This window comes from Oncorhynchus masou, chromosome 27, assembly GCF_036934945.1.
Source record: "Oncorhynchus masou masou isolate Uvic2021 chromosome 27, UVic_Omas_1.1, whole genome shotgun sequence".
In the NCBI taxonomy this organism is placed as follows: domain Eukaryota; kingdom Metazoa; phylum Chordata; class Actinopteri; order Salmoniformes; family Salmonidae; genus Oncorhynchus; species Oncorhynchus masou.
In genome coordinates, this window is record NC_088238.1 from 54,686,690 (window position 1) to 54,705,990 (window position 19,301).

General features: G+C 44.8%; 1 protein-coding gene across 4 annotated transcripts in view; it reads right to left on the reverse strand.

Annotated features, from left to right (window-relative positions):
• The window catches only part of LOC135516427 (cGMP-specific 3',5'-cyclic phosphodiesterase-like), a 111,737-nt gene that overhangs the window by 8,156 nt on the left and 84,280 nt on the right, over window positions 1–19,301 (reverse strand). For 3 of the 4 annotated variants that reach the window (XM_064940741.1, XM_064940739.1, XM_064940742.1), the window contains exons 12-17: window positions 13,518–13,577; window positions 10,284–10,430; window positions 7,971–8,096; window positions 6,375–6,469; window positions 6,199–6,286; window positions 162–262 (exon numbers count right to left, since the gene is read on the reverse strand). In XM_064940741.1, coding sequence (XP_064796813.1) covers window positions 162–262; window positions 6,199–6,286; window positions 6,375–6,469; window positions 7,971–8,096; window positions 10,284–10,430; window positions 13,518–13,577 — 617 coding nt within the window. The remainder of the gene's footprint in view (window positions 1–161; window positions 263–6,198; window positions 6,287–6,374; window positions 6,470–7,970; window positions 8,097–10,283; window positions 10,431–13,517; window positions 13,578–19,301) is intronic. The other variant, XM_064940740.1, reaches the window with a different exon arrangement.

A 19,301-nucleotide genomic window follows, 5' to 3' on the forward strand; every position in this document is an offset into this window, starting at 1 on the left:
ACTAGATCTTCTAATGAATAGGGTCTGAATACAACTTCCACCTTGACATTTTTCACAGCCCATCAATCTTAATTGAAGTCCCAATGAAAACTCTGCATAAAAATGTGACTTGAACGCTTCCCCTCTGTGCGCATCCCAGCTGTGTGTGACATTGTACCTACTTCATGTACAGAGCCAGGTCCGTAGCCAGAATAGCCCTCTCGATCATCTTCAGAGTGGCCCTGTACTCATCCAGAGACAGACTGCTTAGAATCTGATTCCCCTGGGGGAGAGAAAGTGGTGGAGAGAGAGAGGGGAATAGAGAGAGGGAGGAAGGAAGGAAGGAGAGAGAGAGAGAGAAAGGGAGGGAGGGGAATGTAGGTGAGAGAGGAATGGAAGGAGGGAAGAAGGAAGGGGGGGTGAGAAGGATGGAGTGATGCATGGATAGAGAGAGAGGGAGGCAGGGATGACAAATTATTGACCCAGTTAAAGTTTTGTCACATGAAAATGTGAAAATTAAACGAAAAATAATAACAAGGAATAGATACACAATGAGTAATGATAACTATATACACAGGGTACCAGCACTGAGTGTGCAGGGGTATGAGGTAGTTGAGTGCAGAGTTACAGTGTTGCTTGAAAGTATGTGAACCCTACAGGGCTGGTCATTATTTTGCTATAAAATGAACATATAAAATCATCCTTATCTCTAAACCCCAATCTGTAATACAGACATTCCAGGTAAATGACAGAAACAAAAAAATATTATATATTTTCATTGTTTATTTAACAAAAGTGGTTTATTTAACAGAAACTCAGATGTGACGTGCAAAAATATGTGAACGCCTTCAGTCAATAGCTTGTGGCACCTCCACTAGCAGTGATAACTTGTAGTAAACGTCTCCTATAGCCAGTAATCAGTCTCTGACTGTTATCTGTGTTGAGGGATTTTTGCCCACTCCCCTTTACAGAACTCAGCCAATTGAGTGAGTTTTGAGGGGTGTCTGGCATGAACTGCCCATTTCAGGTTCTGCCACAGCATCCCGATTGGATTTCTGTCAGGAATTTGACTTGGCCAATCCAAAACACAAATCTTCTTTCTCCTGAGTCATTCTTTGGTAAATTTGCTTCAATGCTTTGGGTTGTTGTTCTTGTTGGAAGACCCCATTTTCGGGCTCTGGACTGATGGCCTGACGTTCTGTTCAAGAATCTCCTGGTATACCTCAGAATCCATGGTTCCCTTAATGATGTCACCCAGGTCCAGAGGAGGAAAAGCAGCCCCAGATCTTGTCATTCCCACCACCATGCTTGACTGTTGGGAAAAGGTTATTTTGGTGGTAGGCAGTGTTGGGTTTTCGCCAAACAGAGCAGTGTTGATTGTGACCAGAAGCGTCCATTTTGGACTCATCGGTTCATAGAATGGACTTGCAGAAACCTTCAGGTTTGTCCAGGTGGTCTCTGGTTAAGACGGACAGTTTGACAGCAGAGGCTTCTTCCTATCAACCCTCCCATGATGGGCATTTCGATTCAGTCTTCTTATTATTAGAACATGCACAGTTACCTGAGATGCAGCCATGAAGGTCTGCAAATCTCTAGATGTTATGTTTGGGATGGCTTTTATCTGATGTATTATTGTTCTTGTGGCTCTTTGGGATACCTTGGAAGGGCGTCCACTTCTAGGCCGAGTTGCTGTCATGTTAAATGCTCTCTATTTGTAAATGATTTGCCTCACAGTGGACTGAAGGAGCTCAAATCTTTTTGAGATGATTTTATAGCCTTCTCCCCAGACTGATGTGCTCTCACAACCCTCGTCCTGTTGTCCTCTGAGATCTCCTATCCTCTCTGCATGGTGTGGTTTGTATTCAGCTGGATGGGTGACACCAAACTGACTAGGTTTCTTATTTCTGTCAGAGTCCCACCCAAACTCTTTCCTAATGATCTCTCCTTTGATTGGTTCATTTTGTACCCAATTATTTACCCGCCTGATTCTACTTACCTACTTGATTTAACCAATGCAACTTGGGGTTCACTTATTTTTGCACCTGCACTAATTCCTTTTCAATGTAGTTTTTCTACGACACGCATGATCTCCCCTACACCAACATATGGTATTGGTAAATAGAAACCTGTTATGTCATATCAAAAGGTTGGTTCTGATTAAATGGTAAAAACAAAATAAATCTGTAATTGCACAAGTATATGCTGTATGTACATACAGTGCCTTTGGGAAAGTATTCAGACCCCTTGACTTTTTCCACATTTTATTACATTACAGCCTTATTCTAAAATTCCCCCGCAATCTAAACACAAAACCCCATAATGACAAAGCAAAAACAGGTTTGTTGAAATTTTAGCAAATGTATAAAAAAAACTAAAACAGAAATACCTTATTTATATAAGTATTCAGACCCTTTGCTATGAGACTCAACGTTGATCCTGAGGTCTTAGACAGGATTGTGTCGAGGCACAGATCTGGTAAAGGGAACCAAATATTGTCTGCAGCATTGAAGGTCCAACAACACAGTGGCCTCCATCATTCTTAAATGGAAGAAGTTTGGAACCACCAACACTCTTCCTAGAGCTGGCCACCCGGCCAAACTGAGCAATCGGGGAGAAGGGCCTTGGTCAGAGAGGTGACCAAGAACTCGATGGTCACTCTGACAGAGCTCCAGAGTACCTCTGTGGAGATGGGAGAACCTTCCAGGGGGACAACCATCTCTGCAGCACTCCACCAATCAGTCCTTTATGGTAGAGTGGCCAGCTCGCATAGAGTTTGCCAAAGGCACCTAAAGACTCTCAGACCATGAGAAACAAGATTCTCTGGTCTGAAGAAACCAAGATTGAACTCTTTGGCATGAATGCAAAGCATAACGTCTGGAGGAAACCTGGCACCATCCCTACGGTGTAACATGGTGGTGGCGGCATCATGCCGTGGGGAAGTTTTTCAGTGGCAGGGACTGGGAGACTAGTCAGGGTCGAGGAAAAAGTACAGAGAGTTCCTTGATGAAAACCTGCTCCAGAGCGCTCAGGACCTCAGACTGGGACGAAGGTTCGCCTGCCAAGAGGATAATGACCCTAAGCACACAGCCAAGACAACACAAGAGTGGCTTCGGGACAAGTCTCTGAATCTCCTTGAGTGGCCCAGCCAGAGCCCGGACTTGAACCCGATCGAGCATCTCTGGAGAGACCTGAAAATAACTGTGCAGTGACACTCCCCATCCAACCTGACAGAGCTTGAGAGGATCTGCAGAGAAGAATAGGATAAACTCCCCAAATACAGGTGTGCCAAGCTTGTAGCTTCATACCCAAGAAGACTCAAGGCTGTAATCATTGCAAAAGGTGCTTCAACAAAGTACTGAGTAAAGGGTCTGTAATATATATTTTTTAAACTTTTAACAAATTAGCAAACATTTCTAAAAACATTTTTTTTCTTTGTCATTACGCGGTATTGTGTGTAGATTGATGAGGGAAAAAAATATTGAATACATTTTAGAAGGCTGCAACCGAACAAAATGTAAAAATAGTCAAAGGGTCTGAAAAATTTCCAATGGCGCTGTATACAGTAGGTAGGAATAAAGTGACTAGGCAACAGATAGAAAATAAACAGTAACAGCAGCGTATGTGATGAGTCAAAAGAGATTAGTGCAAAAAAGGGTCAATCCAGATTTTCTGGGTAGATATTTAATTAACTATTTAGCAGTCTTATAGCTTGGGGGTAAAAGCTGTTCACTGTCATCTTGGTTTCAGACCTGCATTGCTACCGCTTGCCGTGCGGTAGCAGAGAGAACAGTCTATGACTAGGGTGGCTGGAGTCTTTGAAAATGTTTAGGGCCTTCCTCTGACACCGCCTGGTATAGAGGTCCTGGATGGTTAGGAAGCTTGGCACCGGTGATGTACTGGGCCGTACGCACTACCCTCTGTTGTCCCTTGCTGTCGGAGGCCGAGCAGTTGCCATACCAGGAAGTGATGCAACCCTTTATGATGCCCTCGATGGTGCAGCTATAGAAGCTTTTGAGGATCTGAGGACCCATGCCAAATCTTTTCAGTCACTTGAGGGGAAATACGTTTTGTCGTGCCCTCTTCACGACTGCCTTGGTGTGCTTGGAACATATTTGTTTGTTGGTGATGTGGACGCCAATGAACTTGAAGCTCTCAACCTGCTCCACTACAGCCCTGTCAATGAGAATGGGGGCGTGCTCGGTTCTCCTTTTCCTGTAGTCCACAATCATCTCCTTTGTCTTGATCATGTTGAGGGAGAGGTTGTTGTCCTTGCACCACACGGTCAGGTCTCTAACCTACTCTCTATAGACTGTTTCATCGTTGTCGGTGTTGCGTCATCGATAAACTTAATGATGGTGTTGGAGTCGTGCCTGGCCGTGCAGTCATGAGTGAACAGGGAGTACAGGAGGGGGCTGAGCACGCACCCCTGAGGGGCCCCTGTGTTGAGGATCACTGTGGCAGATGTGTTGTTACCTACCCTTACCACCTAGGAGCGGCCCGTCAGGACTTCATTAGATATCGTGCACCAGTTGCTGTTTACCGATATACATAGACCACCACCACCTTGTCTTAACAGAGGCTGCTGTTCTATCCTGCTGAGTGTATAACCCACCAGCTGTATGTTATTCATGTCGTTGTTCAGCCACGACTCTGTGAAACATAAGATATTACAGTTTTTAATGTCCCGTTGGTAGGACATACGTGTTTTTAGTTCATCCAATTTATTTTCCAGCGATTGTGCGTTGGTTAGTAGTACAGATGGCAAAGGCAGAGGTAAAATAGATTCCAGTTTTCCTGCATCAAAGTCACCGGTCACTAGGAGCGCGGCCTCTGGGTAGGCATGTTCTTGTTTGCTTATGGCCATATACAGGTTGTTGAGCACGGTCTTAGTGCCAGCATCAGTTTGAGGTGGTAAATAGACAGCTACACAAGATATCTTGGTAGAGTGTGGTCTACAGCTTATCATGAGGTACTTTACCTCAGGCGAGCAGAACCTCGAGACTTCCTCAATGTGACATCACGCACCAGTTCTTGTTAACAGACACACCCCCTCCTCTGACCTTCAATGTTAGGTTAGGAACACCTGCATAAGTTGTTGATCTTTTAACCTTTGCCCTTTGTGATGTCACCTCTGTTAATGTGTGCATTCTATCACAAAACCTTCACAGAACTCAGAACGCAGCCGCCATTCTGTCCTGCCGATGTATAGAAAAACCAGCTACATTTATATTTTCTTTCTTCAGGCACAACTCTGATTAAATATATGATATTACAGTTCTTCAAATCACATTGATAGGATAGTCTCGAACAGAACTCATCCAGTTTATTCTCCAGTGATTGCACGTTCACCAATAAAACGGAGGGTAGAGGAGATTTATCCACTCTCCGATGTAGTCTCGTCAGGTATCCCGCACGCCGGCCTCTATGGCGGTGTCTCATCCTTCTTCGAGTGTTGGGATTTAGGGCCTGGACCGCGATAATCAATATGTCTTTCGCCTCCGACTCATTGAAGTAGAAGTCCTCATTCAAAACGAGGTTAGTGATAGCTGTTCTGATGCCCAGAAGTTATTTTCCGTCATAGGAAACAATGGTGGAAACATTATATACAAAAAAAGTTCAGATTAGCACCAAAAAAACGCACACCAAATAGCACAATAGGTCAGGAACACCTTAAAATGGCCACCATTCCCTCCGGCGCCATTATTAGGTTCAACTACAGCATGGTTGCCATGGCAGCACAATTCCACAATACTAGAAAACAGTCGATTCATCAATTGGATCTGTTCTCCTTATCTTTGCAATGTGTGTGTTTAATGATGTGTTTGTGTGTGTGTCTACTACATCCAGATGAGCTAACTGATGCGCTCCAGTGAATTTGTGTCCATGAAGATGAATCAGGTCTCTTATTCACAGTGCTTAATTACACCATAGCAGTGTTATCTCCTAGACAAGACTAGACTAGCAGCTGGAGCTCATGGAATTGGCCCTACAAAGAGAAAATGAGGAAACACCAATAGAATCCTGACACGCATGATAAATACATTATGATGAACAATGCCTTATTGTTCCAAATGAATAAATGCAGAATTAACGAAGTGAATAGTGGAATTAATTCATAAGGGTGTGTGTGTGTGTGTGTGTGTGTGTGTGTGTGTGTGTGTGTGTGTGTGTGTGTGTGTGTGTGTGTGTGCGTGCGTGTGCGTGTGCGTATGATCTTACTGGGCTGTTGAGGATCATGAGACACTGATCAAAGTGGTGGTGCTCCATGGTGGAGTGGCAGTAGAGCTGGGCCAGGGGATGGTCACTCCTGATAGAGACGCATACACAACCTCTGTGAGATTCTGTGACACACACACACACACACACACACACACACACACAGTACTGCAGCCTACCTCTGTATGTAGGAGTTGTTGACCCCTCTGTGGTCCAGGTCATGACTCAGAGTGGCGATCATCAAGGCCAGGGTCTCCAGATTAGTCATATTACTCTGACAGAGAGGGAGATGGAGGGGAAAGAGAGAGGAGAGGGAGAGGAAGATGGAGAGGAGAGGGAGATGGAGGGGAAAGAGAAAGGAGAGGAGAGGGAGATGGAGGGGAAAGAGAGAGGAGAGGAGAGGGAGATGGAGGGGAAAGAGAAAGAAGAGGAGAGGAGAGGGAAAGGAGAGGGAGATGGAGGGGAAATAGAAATGAGAGGAGAGGAGAGAAGAGGAGAGGGAGATGAGAGGAGAGTAAAGAGAGAGAGAGGAGAGGAGAGGAGAGGAGAGGATGAATCACACCATCCACTAAGATGTCGTTCATTATGAACAGTCATAGTATTAACGCACCAACTTCCATCACAGGCCACCAGCTAAACACATACAGTGTAGACCATGAACACACAACTACACACACACACCTTAACACATCTTTCCACAGCTGTTATATACTCCTCTAGCTCTATGGAAGGACACAGGTACTTATCGCAGGCCAGTATTACGACACGCGAGACAACAAGGGTAGGGCAAACACACTCACACAACAACTCTCAACACACACGTGCACGCACGCATGCACGCGCGTCCATACACACACACAGAGAGGGGAGTCAGTCGCTTAGCACTGTCTGCTTGAGAGAGCAGCGTACACATCAACTCAACAGCTATTTGTTAGCAACACCTGGATAGTAACCTTTAGTCATCAGAACAGAGCATGTAGTCATCAGAACAGAGCATGTAGTCATCAGAACAGAGCATGTAGTCATCAGAACAGAGCTGGGTGTGTGTACCGAGGGTTATATACTAGAACTGAGTTGGACTAGAACTGGTTGGACTGGAACTGGTTGGACTAGAACTGAGTTGGACTAGAACTGGTTGGACTAGAACAGGGTTGGACTGGAACTGGGTTGGACTGGAACTGGGTTGGACTAGAACTGGGTTGGACTAGAACTGAGTTGGACTAGAACTGTGTTGGACTAGAACTGGGTTGGACTGGAACAGGGTTGGACTGGAACTGAGTTGGACTAGAACTGGGTTGGACTAGAACTGAGTTGGACTAGAACTGGGTTGGACTGGAACTGGGTTTGACTAGAACTGAGTTGGACTAGAACTGGGTTGGACTAGAACTGGGTTGGACTAGAACTGGGTGTTTGGGATACGTTGAGTTCTGTTTCTGTCTGAGATACAGTACTTGTTTGTTCAAGTGTCTTTGACTATTTATGATAATGATTCTTCCTATAACATATTACACCTGATATCTTCCAACTCAGACGCCAGAGTAATGCATTCAGAGGTACAACATTTGGTATTTAAATATTAAGGTAACTGGAAGCGAATGCTGATTTGACAGAACACAGTGGTCGGACTGACCCGGTAACAGCACAGTTACAGCATGTTGACTCAATAGCCATTGGTCGGAATGACACAAATAAGACCTCCTGCTGGGGATATATTATTTATTGGACGGAGTGACCTGGCACCCCTTCCATGCTGGCCATTGATTGGCTGAACTCACCTGTAACCGGCCAGATTTGAACAAGGCGAACATGCACTGGGAGGTGTTGAAGGCGTGTCTCCAGTTGTGGTAGGCCACGTTCTTCCTATAGTTCTTCTTAACACTCAGGATCCACTGGCACAGACTCTACAGAGAGAGAGAGGGGGGGAACGGAGGAAAAAGGGGGAGAGAGGGGGGAACGGAGGGAAAAGGGGGAGGGGGGGGAACGGAGGGAAAAGGGAGAGAGGGGGGGGCGGAGGGAAAAGGGGGAGGGGGGGGGGAACGGAGGGAAAAGGGAGAGAGGGGGGAACGGAGGGAAAAGGGGGAGAGAGGGGGCGGAGGGAAAAGGGTGAGAGAGGGGGGGACGGAGGGAAAATGGGGAGAGAGGGGGAACGGAGGGAAAAGGGGGAGAGAGGGGGGGAACGGAGGGAAAAGGGGGAGAGGGGGGGGGGCGGAGGGAAAAGGGGGAGAGAGAGGGGAACGGAGGGAAAAGGGGGAGAGGGGGGACGGAGGGAAAATGGGGAGAGAGAGGGGGAACGGAGGGAAAAGGGGGAGAGAGGGGGGGACGGAGGGAAAATGGGGAGAGAGAGGGGGAACGGAGGGAAAAGGGGGAGAGAGGGGGGAACGGAGGGAAAAGGGGGAGGGGGGGGAACGGAGGGAAAAGGGGAGAGGGGGGGCGGAGGGAAAAGGGGGAGAGAGGGGGGGAACGGAGGGAAAAGGGGGAGAGGGGGGGACGGAGGGAAAATGGGGAGAGAGAGGGGAACGGAGGGAAAAGGGGGAGAGGGGGGACGGAGGGAAAATGGGGAGAGAGAGGGGGAACGGAGGGAAAAGGGGGAGAGAGGGGGGGAACGGAGGGAAAAGGGGGAGGGGGGGAACGGAGGGAAAAGGGGGAGAGGGGGGGGGCGGAGGGAAAAGGGGGAGGGGGGGAACGGAGGGAAAAGGGAGAGAGGGGGGAACGGAGGGAAAAGGGGGAGAGAGGGGGCGGAGGGAAAAGGGTGAGAGAGGGGGGACGGAGGGAAAATGGGGAGAGAGGGGGGAACGGAGGGAAAAGGGGGAGAGGGGGGCGGAGGGAAAAGGGGGAGAGGGGGGGCGGAGGGGCGGAGGGAAAAGGGGGAGAGAGAGGGGGAACGGAGGGAAAAGGGGGAGAGGGGGGGGACGGAGGGAAAATGGGGAGAGAGAGGGGGAACGGAGGGAAAAGGGGGAGAGGGGGGGACGGAGGGAAAATGGGGAGAGAGAGGGGGAACGGAGGGAAAAGGGGGAGAGAGGGGGGAACGGAGGGAAAAGGGGGAGGGGGTGAACGGAGGGAAAAGGGGGAGAGGGGGGCGGAGGGAAAAGGGGGAGAGGGGGGGAACGGAGGGAAAAGGGGGAGAGGGGGACGGACGGAGGGAAAATGGGGGAGAGGGGGGGAAATGTGGAGAGAGGGGGGACGGAGGGAAAAGGGGGAGAGGGGGGCGGAGGGAAAAGGGGGAGGGGGGCGGAGGGGGAGGGGGAGGGGAAGAGGAGTGGGAGGGAGGAGGGGAAGAGGAGTGGGAGGGAGGAGGAGGGGAAGAGGAGGGGGAGGGGAAGAGGAGGGGGAGGAGGGGAAGAGGAGGGGGAGGGGAAGAGGAGGGAGGGAGGAGGAGGGGGAGGGGAAGATGCGGTGGGGAGGAGGGGGCAAAATGGCCAGAAAGAGAGAGGGAAAGGTTAAACAAGAAAATAGAGAACAGACAGAATGACAGTGACTTTAATTGTATCTGTACATTCTCAAGCAGTAGAGCTTAAAATTGGCCAGACTGGCAATCTGATTGGTGTTATAGGAAAACTTAGACCACCCTGCTAATAGAATCACTGGATTCTGTTCATCCAATCTTTCCATGTCCATCCATTTACCGGCATAAGCTTCCAATCAACTCCCTATCAGCCAATGCATAGTGACTCACACATTTGTTCAATAATGATTTGATAATAAAAATTGACATTCATTATGACCTTTTTCTGAACCTCAAAGTCCTTCGCATTCTATAGGTTATGATGTCATCAGTCATCTATTGTGAGTGATGCATGACAAGGCCACTGTGGTGTGTTAAGGAATCCTGATTAAGAGGGTGGTGAGCTGTTGTTATGAATGTACAAACACACACATACACACATCTATATACTCACACACATACACACATCAATGTACTCACACACATACACACATCTATGTACTCACACACATACAGGCATGTGCACATACATGCACATAGTCACATATACACACGCATGCACGCACACACACACACACACACACACACACACACACACACACACACACACACACACACACACACACACACACACACACACACACACCTTGTATTTCATCTGGAAGTTCTGGACTAGGTTGAGGTCTACAAACATGCGTATGGTGGCCTGAGTGGTCTCAGCGTCGGACAGCTCAAAGTCACTGAAACTGAATTCCATCAGACGCAGAGACTGGGCCGACGGAACAGTGGCCACCTTCACAAACAGAGAGAGGAGTGTGTGAGAGGGATGTACACATCATATACACTCATATACACTATGCACGCATGTACATACCGTGGGGCGGCAGGCTAGCCTAGTGGTGAGAGCGTTGGACTAGTAACCGGAAGGATGCAAGTTCAAATCCCTGAGCTGACAAGGTACAAATCTGTCGTTCTGCCCCTGAACATGCAGTTAACCCACTGTTCCTAGGCCGCCATTGAAAATAAGAATTTGTTCTTAGTTGATTTGCCTAGTTAAATAAAGGTTAAAAAATAAACACATATACTATATTTATGTACATAAGAACGCGCGCACACACACTCACCCTCTCTCAGCACCAGGGATCTCTAGCAGGCATTAATAATTGATGTGCTGTGATCGGGGAGAGTATCTATCTGTGTTCGGCTCGCCTCCCCTTTAGCTGACAGACAGCACTTCTACCCCGAGCAGACAGGACAAAGGATCTTTCTCTCTCTCGCTCCCTCTCTCTCTCCCTCTCTCTCTCTCTCTTTATTGTCATGGGAAACATATGTTTACATTGCCAAAGCAAGTTAAATAGATAATAAACAAAAGAGAAATAAACAAGAAAACACTTAGAGTAAAGATTACACCCACAAAAGATCCAAAAGAATAAAGACATTTCAAATGTCATATTATGTGGAAATCTTCCTTCTGTGATGGCACACTGGTATTTCACCCAATAGATATGGGAGTTTATCAAAATGGGTTTGTTGTTGAATTCTTTGTGGGTCTGTGTAATCGGAGGGAAATATGTGTCTCTAATATGGTCATACATTGGGCAGGAGGTTAGGAAGTGCAGCTCAGTTTCCACCTCATGTGTGCACATAGCCAGTCTTCTCTTGAGAGCCATGTCTGCCTACAGCGGCCTTTCTCAATAGCAAGGCTATGCTCACTGAGTCTGTACACAGTCAAAGTTTTCCCTAATTTTGGGTCAGTCGCGATGGTCAGGTATTCTGCCACTGTGTACTCTCTGTTAGGGACAAATAGCATTGTAGTTAGCTTTTTAATTTTTGGAGGTTGGGTCTAATTGTGTTGCTGTCCTTGGGCTCTGTGTGGTCTGCTTGTGTTTGTGAACAGAGCCCCAGGACCAGCTTGTTTAGGGGGCTCTTCTCCAGGTTCATATCTCTGTAGATGATGGCTTTGTTATGGAAGGTTTGGGAATCGCTTCCTTTAAGGTGGTTGTAGAATGGCCTGCATGCATTATTCGGTGTGTTACGTTGTAAACGGAGGATATTTTTGCAGAATTTGTATGCAGAATGTGTTTGTCCCATTTTGTGAAGTCCTGGTTGATGAGCGGATCGCAGACCTCACAACCATAAAGGTTCTGTAACTGATTCAAATATTTTTAGCCAGATCCTAATTTGTATGTCGAATTTTAATGTTCCTTTTGATGGCATAGAAGGTCCTTCTTGCCTTGCCTTGTTACTCATGGCGCTGATGTTTAGGCCAAGGTATGTATAGTTTTTTTGTGTGCTCTAGGGCACTGGTGCCTAGATAGAATTTGTATTTGTGGTCCTGGCAACTGGACCTTTTTTGGAACACCATTATTTTTGTCTTAACTGAGTTTTACTGTCAGGGCCCAGGTCTGACTGTAGCGGCTTTCCTCTTCCTCTTCTGAGGAGGAGGTAGCAAGGATCGAACCAATACGCAGCGTGGTAAGAGTTCATCTTGTTTTTTTTTATAAGAATAATGAACACTGAACAAAACAATAAACGACCACGTGAAAACACCACGTGAAAACACAACCGAAACATTTCCGTGTGGAACAAAACACTGACACGGAAAATAAGCACCCACAACTCAAAAGTGAAACCAGGCTACCTAATTATGGTTCTCAATCAGGGACAAGCTGCCTCTGATTGAGAACCATACCAGGCCAAATACAGAAATCCCAAATCATAGAAAAAAGAACATAGACAACCCACCCAACTCACGCCCTGACCATACTTAAAACAAAGACATAACAAAAGAACTAAGTTCAGAACGTGACACTGACAGAATCTGTGCAGATGATCTAGGTGCTGCTGTAAGCCCTCCTTGGTTGGGGACAGAAGCACCAGATCATCAGCAAACAGTGGACATTTGACTTCAGATTCTAGTAGGGTGAGGCCGGGTGCTGCAGACTGTTCTAGTGCCCTTGCCAATTTGTTGATATATATGTTGAAGAGGGTGGGGCTTAAGCTGCATCCCTGTCTCACCCCACGGCCCTGTGGGAAGAAATGTGTGTTTTTTGCCAATTTCAACCACACACTTGTTGTTTGTATGTTTTGTATGTTTTGTATGTTTGTATGTTTTGCATGTTTTTCCCACAACATCACTTTCCATCAATTTGTATTGCAGACCCTCGTGCCAAATTGAGTCAAAAGCTTTTTGGAAATCAACAAAGCATGAGAAGACTTTGCCTTTGTTTTGGCTTGTTTATTTGTCAATTAAGGTGTCCAGGATAAATACGTGGTCGGTCGTACGGTAATTTGGTAAAAAGACAATTTGACATTTGCTCAGTACATTTTTTTTACTGAGGAAATATACGAGTATGCTGTTAATGATAATGCAGAGGAATTTCCCAAGGTTTCTGTTAGTTATTTGGGTCAAATCTGTCTCCACTTTTGGGGTTATCAGCCCTTGGTTCCAAATATTGGAGAAGATGCCAGAGTTGAGGATGATGTTAAAGAGTTTAAGTACAGTCAATTGGAATTTGTGGACCTCTCTCTCTCTCACGCGGTCTCTCTCTCTCTCTCACGCGGTCTCTCTCTCTCTCACTCACGCAGTCTCTCTCTATGGCGGTCTCTCTCTCTCATGCGGTCTCTCTCTCTCTCTCTCTCTCTCTCTCTCAATTTTAAAGCCTAATCATTATGGTCAGTCTTTTTTCGTTATCCTCATAGGCCTGCATGAGTATCTACATGTGAGTCGTCATATTGGTTAGGTTTACATGCGCTCGAGTCACCTCATCTATACACGGTCCACTCAACCTGAAGGAAGGCATCTGTCTCGCAATGCTTGTATGGCCACAAGTGTGTGTGTGTGTGTGTGTGTGTGGTAAGTTTATAAATTGTAATTTACCGCAGTTACCTGCAGCGCCCGCGTCTCTTCCTCTGCAGCAGAGGCATGATACGAAAGGACCTGAGAATGACACACACACACACACACACACACACACACACACACACACACACACACACACACACACACACACACACACACACACACACACACACACACACACACACAGTTATCCCTCTGACTACATTACTTTACTACAGGTAATAACACACCAGTGGTGGAAAAAGGTCCTCAAATATCATACTACAGTAAAAGTAAATATACCTTAACAGAAAATGACTCAAGTAAAAGTGAAAGTTACCCAGTAAAATACTACTTGAGTAAAACTCTAAAAGTATCTGGTTTTAAATGTACTTAAGTACAGTGGTAGAAAATAATTGACTCAATCGTCAATCGTAAAAGTACAAAGTAAAAGTAATTGCTATACATCAAATTCCTTATATTAAGCAAACCAGAACGGCACACTTGTCTTATTATTTTTAATTACAGACAGATGGGCACACTCCAACACTCAGACATCATTTACGAACACAGCATTTGTTTTTCCGTGAGTCCGTCTGATCAGAGGCAATAGGGAGGACAAAGTGTTAGTTAATTCTGTCCTGGTTGAGCATTCTAAATGCAATGAGTACTTTCAGGTCATGGAAAAGGTATGGAGTAAAAAGTACATTAATTTCTTTAGGAATGTAGTGGAGTAAAAGTTGTCAAAAATATAAATTGTAAATTAAAGTACAGATACCCCAGAAAACTACTTAAGTAGTACTTTAAAGTATTTTTACTGAGGTACTTCCCACCACTGGGCTGAAGGGTGGCTCGGTGGCATAAATATATAGTCATTGTATTTATAGTGCCTTGCGAAAGTATTCGGCCCCCTTGAACTTTGCGACCTTTTGCCACATTTCAGGCTTCAAACAGATAGATATAATTTAAAGATATAAAACTGTATTTTTTTGTGAAGAATCAACAACAAGTGGGACACAATCATGAAGTGGAACGACATTTATTGGATATTTTAAACTTTTTTAACCTCTTGAAACTTTAGGGGCGCAATTTCATTTTTGGATGAAAAACGTTCCCGTTTTAAACAAGATATTTTGTCACAAAAAGATGCTCGACTATGCATATAATTGGTAGCTTTGGAAAGAAAACACTGACGTTTCCAGAACTGCAAAGATATTTTCTGTGCGTGCCCTAGAACGTGAGCTTCAGGCAAAACCAAGATGAGACGGCATCCAGGAAATGAGCAGGATTTTTGAGGCTCTGTTTTCCATTGTCTCCTTATATGGCTGTGAATGCGAGAGGAGTAAGTCTGCCCTTTCTGTCGTTTCCCCAAGGTGTCTGCAGCATTGTGACGTATTTGTAGGCATATCATTGGAAGATTGACCATAAGAGACCACATTTACCAGGTGTCCGCCCGGTGTCCTGCGCCGAAATTGGTGCGCAAAAGTCAGCTGCAAGTATTTTTCCACAGAATTCAGAGAAGAATGCAGGCTTCCACGAACGATATATCAATGAAGAGATATGTGAAAAAGCACCTTGAGGATTGATTCCAAACAACGTTTGCCATGTTTCGGTCGATATTATGGAGTTAATTCGGAAAAAGTTTGACGTTGTAGGTGACTGAATTTTCGGTTCGTTTCGGTAGCCAAATGTGATGTACAAAACAGAGCGATTTCTCCTACACACAGACGCTTTCAGGAAAAACTGCGCATTTGGTATGTAACTGAGAGTCTCCTCATTGAAAACATCCGAAGCTCTTCAAAGGTAAATGATTTTATTTATTTAGTTATCTGGTTTTTGTGAAAATGTTGCGTGCTAAATGCTACTCAAAATGCTAAGCTAGCTTAGCATACTCTTACACAAATTAGTCAATTGCTATGGTTCAAAAGCATATTTTGAAAATCGGAGATGACAGTGTTGTTAAGAAAAGGCTAAGCTTGAGAGCAGGCGCATTATTTTCATTTTACAGAAATCGTTAACGTTGCGTTATGCTAATGAGCCTGAGGCTTTAGTCAAAACTGAAAAATTGGGCGTGCAAAATTATTCAGCCCTCTTAAGTTAATACTTTGTAGCGCCACCTTTTGCTGCGATTACAGCTGTAAGTCGCTTGGGGTATGTCTCTATCAGTTTTGCACATCGAGAGACTGACATTTTTTCCCATTCCTCCTTGCAAAACAGCTCGAGCTCAGTGAGGTTGGATGGAGAGCATTTGTGAACAGCAGTTTTCAGTTCTTTCCACAGATTCTCGATTGGATTCAGGTCTGGACTTTGACTTGGCCATTCTAACACCTGGATATGTTTACTTTTGAACCATTCCATTGTAGATTTTGCTTTATGTTTTGGATCATTGTCTTGTTGGAAGACAAATCTCTGTCCCAGTCTCGGGTCTTTTGCAGACTCCATCAGGTTTTCTTCCAGAATGGTCCTGTATTTGGCTCCATCCATCTTCCCATCAATGTTAACCATCTTCCCTGTCCCTGCTGAAGAAAAGCAGGCCCAAACCATGATGCTGCCACCACCATGTTTGACAGTGGGGATGGTGTGGTCAGGGTGATGAGCTGTGTTGCTTTTACGCCAAACATAACGTTTTGCATTGTTGCCAAAAAAATCAATTTTGGTTTCATCTGACCAGAGCACCTTCTTCCACATGTTTGGTGTGTCTCCCAGGTGGCTTGTGGCAAACTCTAAACGACACTTTTTATGGATATCTTTAAGAAATTACTTTCTTCTTGCCACTTCCATAAAGGCCAGATTTGTGCAATATACGACTGATTGTTGTCCTATGGACAGAGTCTCCCACCTCAGCTGTAGATCTCTGCAGTTCATCCAGAGTGATCATGGGCCTCTTGGCTGCATCTCTGATCAGTCTTCTCCTTGTATGAGCTGAAAGTTTAGAGGGACGGCCAGGTCTTGGTAGATTTGCAGTGGTCTGATACTCCTTCCATTTCAATATTATCGCTTGCACAGTGCTCCTTGGGATGTTTAAAGCTTGGCAAATATTTTTGTATCCAAATCCGGCTTTAAACTTCTTCACAACAGTATCTCGGACCTGCCTGGTGTGTTCCTTGTTCTTCATGATGCTCTCTGCGCTTTTAACGGACCTCTGAGACTATCACAGTGCAGGTGCATTTATACGGAGACTTGATTACACACAGGTGGATTGTATTTATCATCATTAGTCATTTAGGTCAACATTGGATCATTCAGAGATCCTCACTGAACTTCTGGAGAGAGTTTGCTGCACTGAAAGTAAAGGGGCTGAATAATTTTGCACGCCCAATTTTTCCGTTTTTGATTGAAAAAAGTTTGAAATATCCAATAAATGTCTTTCCACTTCATGATTGTGTCCCACTTGTTGTTGATTCTTCACAAAAAAATACAATTTTATATCTTCATGTTTGAAGCCTGAAATGTGGCAAAAGGTCGCAAAGTTCAAGGGGGCCGAATACTTTTGCAAGGCACTGTATATAGTATCCATAGTATCCATTGAGGTTTTTCTATCATTATTTTACACTATCTGGTATTAGTGCTTAAACCTAAACTTTTGGGCTTAACTGTACCCGTGACAAGTTAACATCCATCCATTGAGGCAAAAAGGACATTGTCAAAGTTAACTTCAATAAGACAAAAGCTGTGAAAGGAGAGTTGAAAATAAAAAAAGGGAGGCCCAGAAAAGTAATGTTTGTAAAAGATATGGTGAAGTGGCAAAAGAGGATGAGAGCACTGCTGGGCTATGTTATGTGTGATGATGTGAGGTGCTATACAAATTAGACAGTCACAAGAAGGGACTTCAAACAAGGCCTATGGCATGTCAAGGGAACTGTAGCTTAATGTTTAGATGGGTTAAATGGAAACTAAAATCTGGATGATTAACCAGAATAACCTACTGGTTTTTTGGGGCAAACTCCAAAGTCCTCTGATAATACTTGTCCTGTGCAAATCGACATCCCTGTGTTCTGAGAGGAATGTCTTGAGCTTTACAGGTGTTGCTCGCGGTTTGAGCAAGAAAATAACTGATTTGATAAATTGTGCTGCACATAGCCTATATATGAAGGGCCAACATGTATCAACTGTCACAGTGAATGTTTTTCTTTATATGTTTTTTTTGCAAATGAATTGAAAGTCCCCAAAATGTCAGAAATATTGCATCTTCAGTATTTAACCCTTTCTGTCAATAGATCGCAAAGTAGCATACAACTGAGCTAAATGTTTGGAACAAGTTCACTTGTGCAAGTTAGCTGTTTAGCTCACATCTGAAGGCTGGGGGGCATTTAAGACGTCTTCTACTGCGGATCACTGAAATATCCTAATGATTATGATCACACGTCCTCAATTGAAATTGTATGGTTTGGTAGGATTTACAAACTTAGGCCAGCCTCCCGGAGTCGCCTCTACACTGTTGACGTTGAGACTGGTGTTTTGTGGGTAGTATTTAATGAAGCTGCCAGTTGAGGACTTGTGAGGCGTTTGTTTCTCAAACTAGACACTCTAATGTACTTGTCCTCTTGCTCAGTTGTGCACCGGGGCCTCCCACTTCTCTTTCTATTCCGGTTAGAGCCAGTTTGTGCTGTCCTGTGGAGGGAGTAGTACACAGCGTTGTACGAGATCTTCAGTTTCTTGGCAATTTCTCGCATGGAATAGCCTTCATTTCTCAGAATCAAGAATAGACTGACGAGTTTCAGAAGAAAGTTCTTTGTTTCTGGTCATTTTGAGCCTGTAATCAAACCCACAAATGCTAATGCTCCAGAAACTCAACTAGTCTAAAGAAGGCCAGTTTTATTGGTTCTTTAATCAGAACAACAGTTTTCAGCTGAGCTAACATAATGGCAAAAGGGTTTGATCTATTAGCCGTTTAAAATTATACATTTGGATTAGCTAACACAATGTGCCATTGGAACACAGGAGTGATGGTTGCTGATAATGGGCCTCTGTACGCCTATGTAGATATTCTATTAAAAAAATCTGCCGTTTCCAGCTACAATAGTCATTTACAGCATTAACAATATCTGCACTCTATTTCTGATCAATCTGATGTTATTTTAACTGACAACAAAATGTGCTTTTCTTTTCAAAAACAATGACATTTCTAAGTGACCCCAAACTCTTGAATGGTAGTGTACATCAAACTGATATCTTATCAGAAACACGTTTGGTCGTTGTCACAGCTCCCCCCCCCCCCTTACAAATGGTCAAACTGATGATTTATTGTTGTTGTTGCTTTATTGTATTTTCTCCCTAAACGTTCTTTGCTCTGCGAAAGATGACAGAGAAAACTTTACCGATGTCAGCTACATTGAATCTATCCATTCTATCCATCTATTATATTATTCTGTTGAGCAAGAGTTTATTTAGTCCTCTAGGGCAACATATAATGACAAAAGAGAAGCTGCATGTATCTAAATCAGGCAAAACAAAATCCTGCACCACGTATCGAAAAAAAATCGTTCTGCTGTCTTTGACTGTTGCCTGCAGTGCATTTTCTGTTTGCGGGTCGGGGTCGGGTGCAGGGTCCTGCTTTTCACCTCATCACACACAGTCAGGCGGTTACAGATGGGTTATTAGCAATTGCGAACAGGTGCGGGTGAACAAACAGCTCACCCGTGCACCACTATCGTTGCATATCAAGAAGCATGATCAATACACAGGTGCACCTTGCGCTGGCACAATAAAAGGCCACTTTAAAAATGTGCAGTTTTGTCACACAACACAATGCCGCAGATGTCTCAGGTTCTGAGGGAGCGTGCAATTTGCATGCTGATTGCATGCTGATGTCCACCAGAGCTG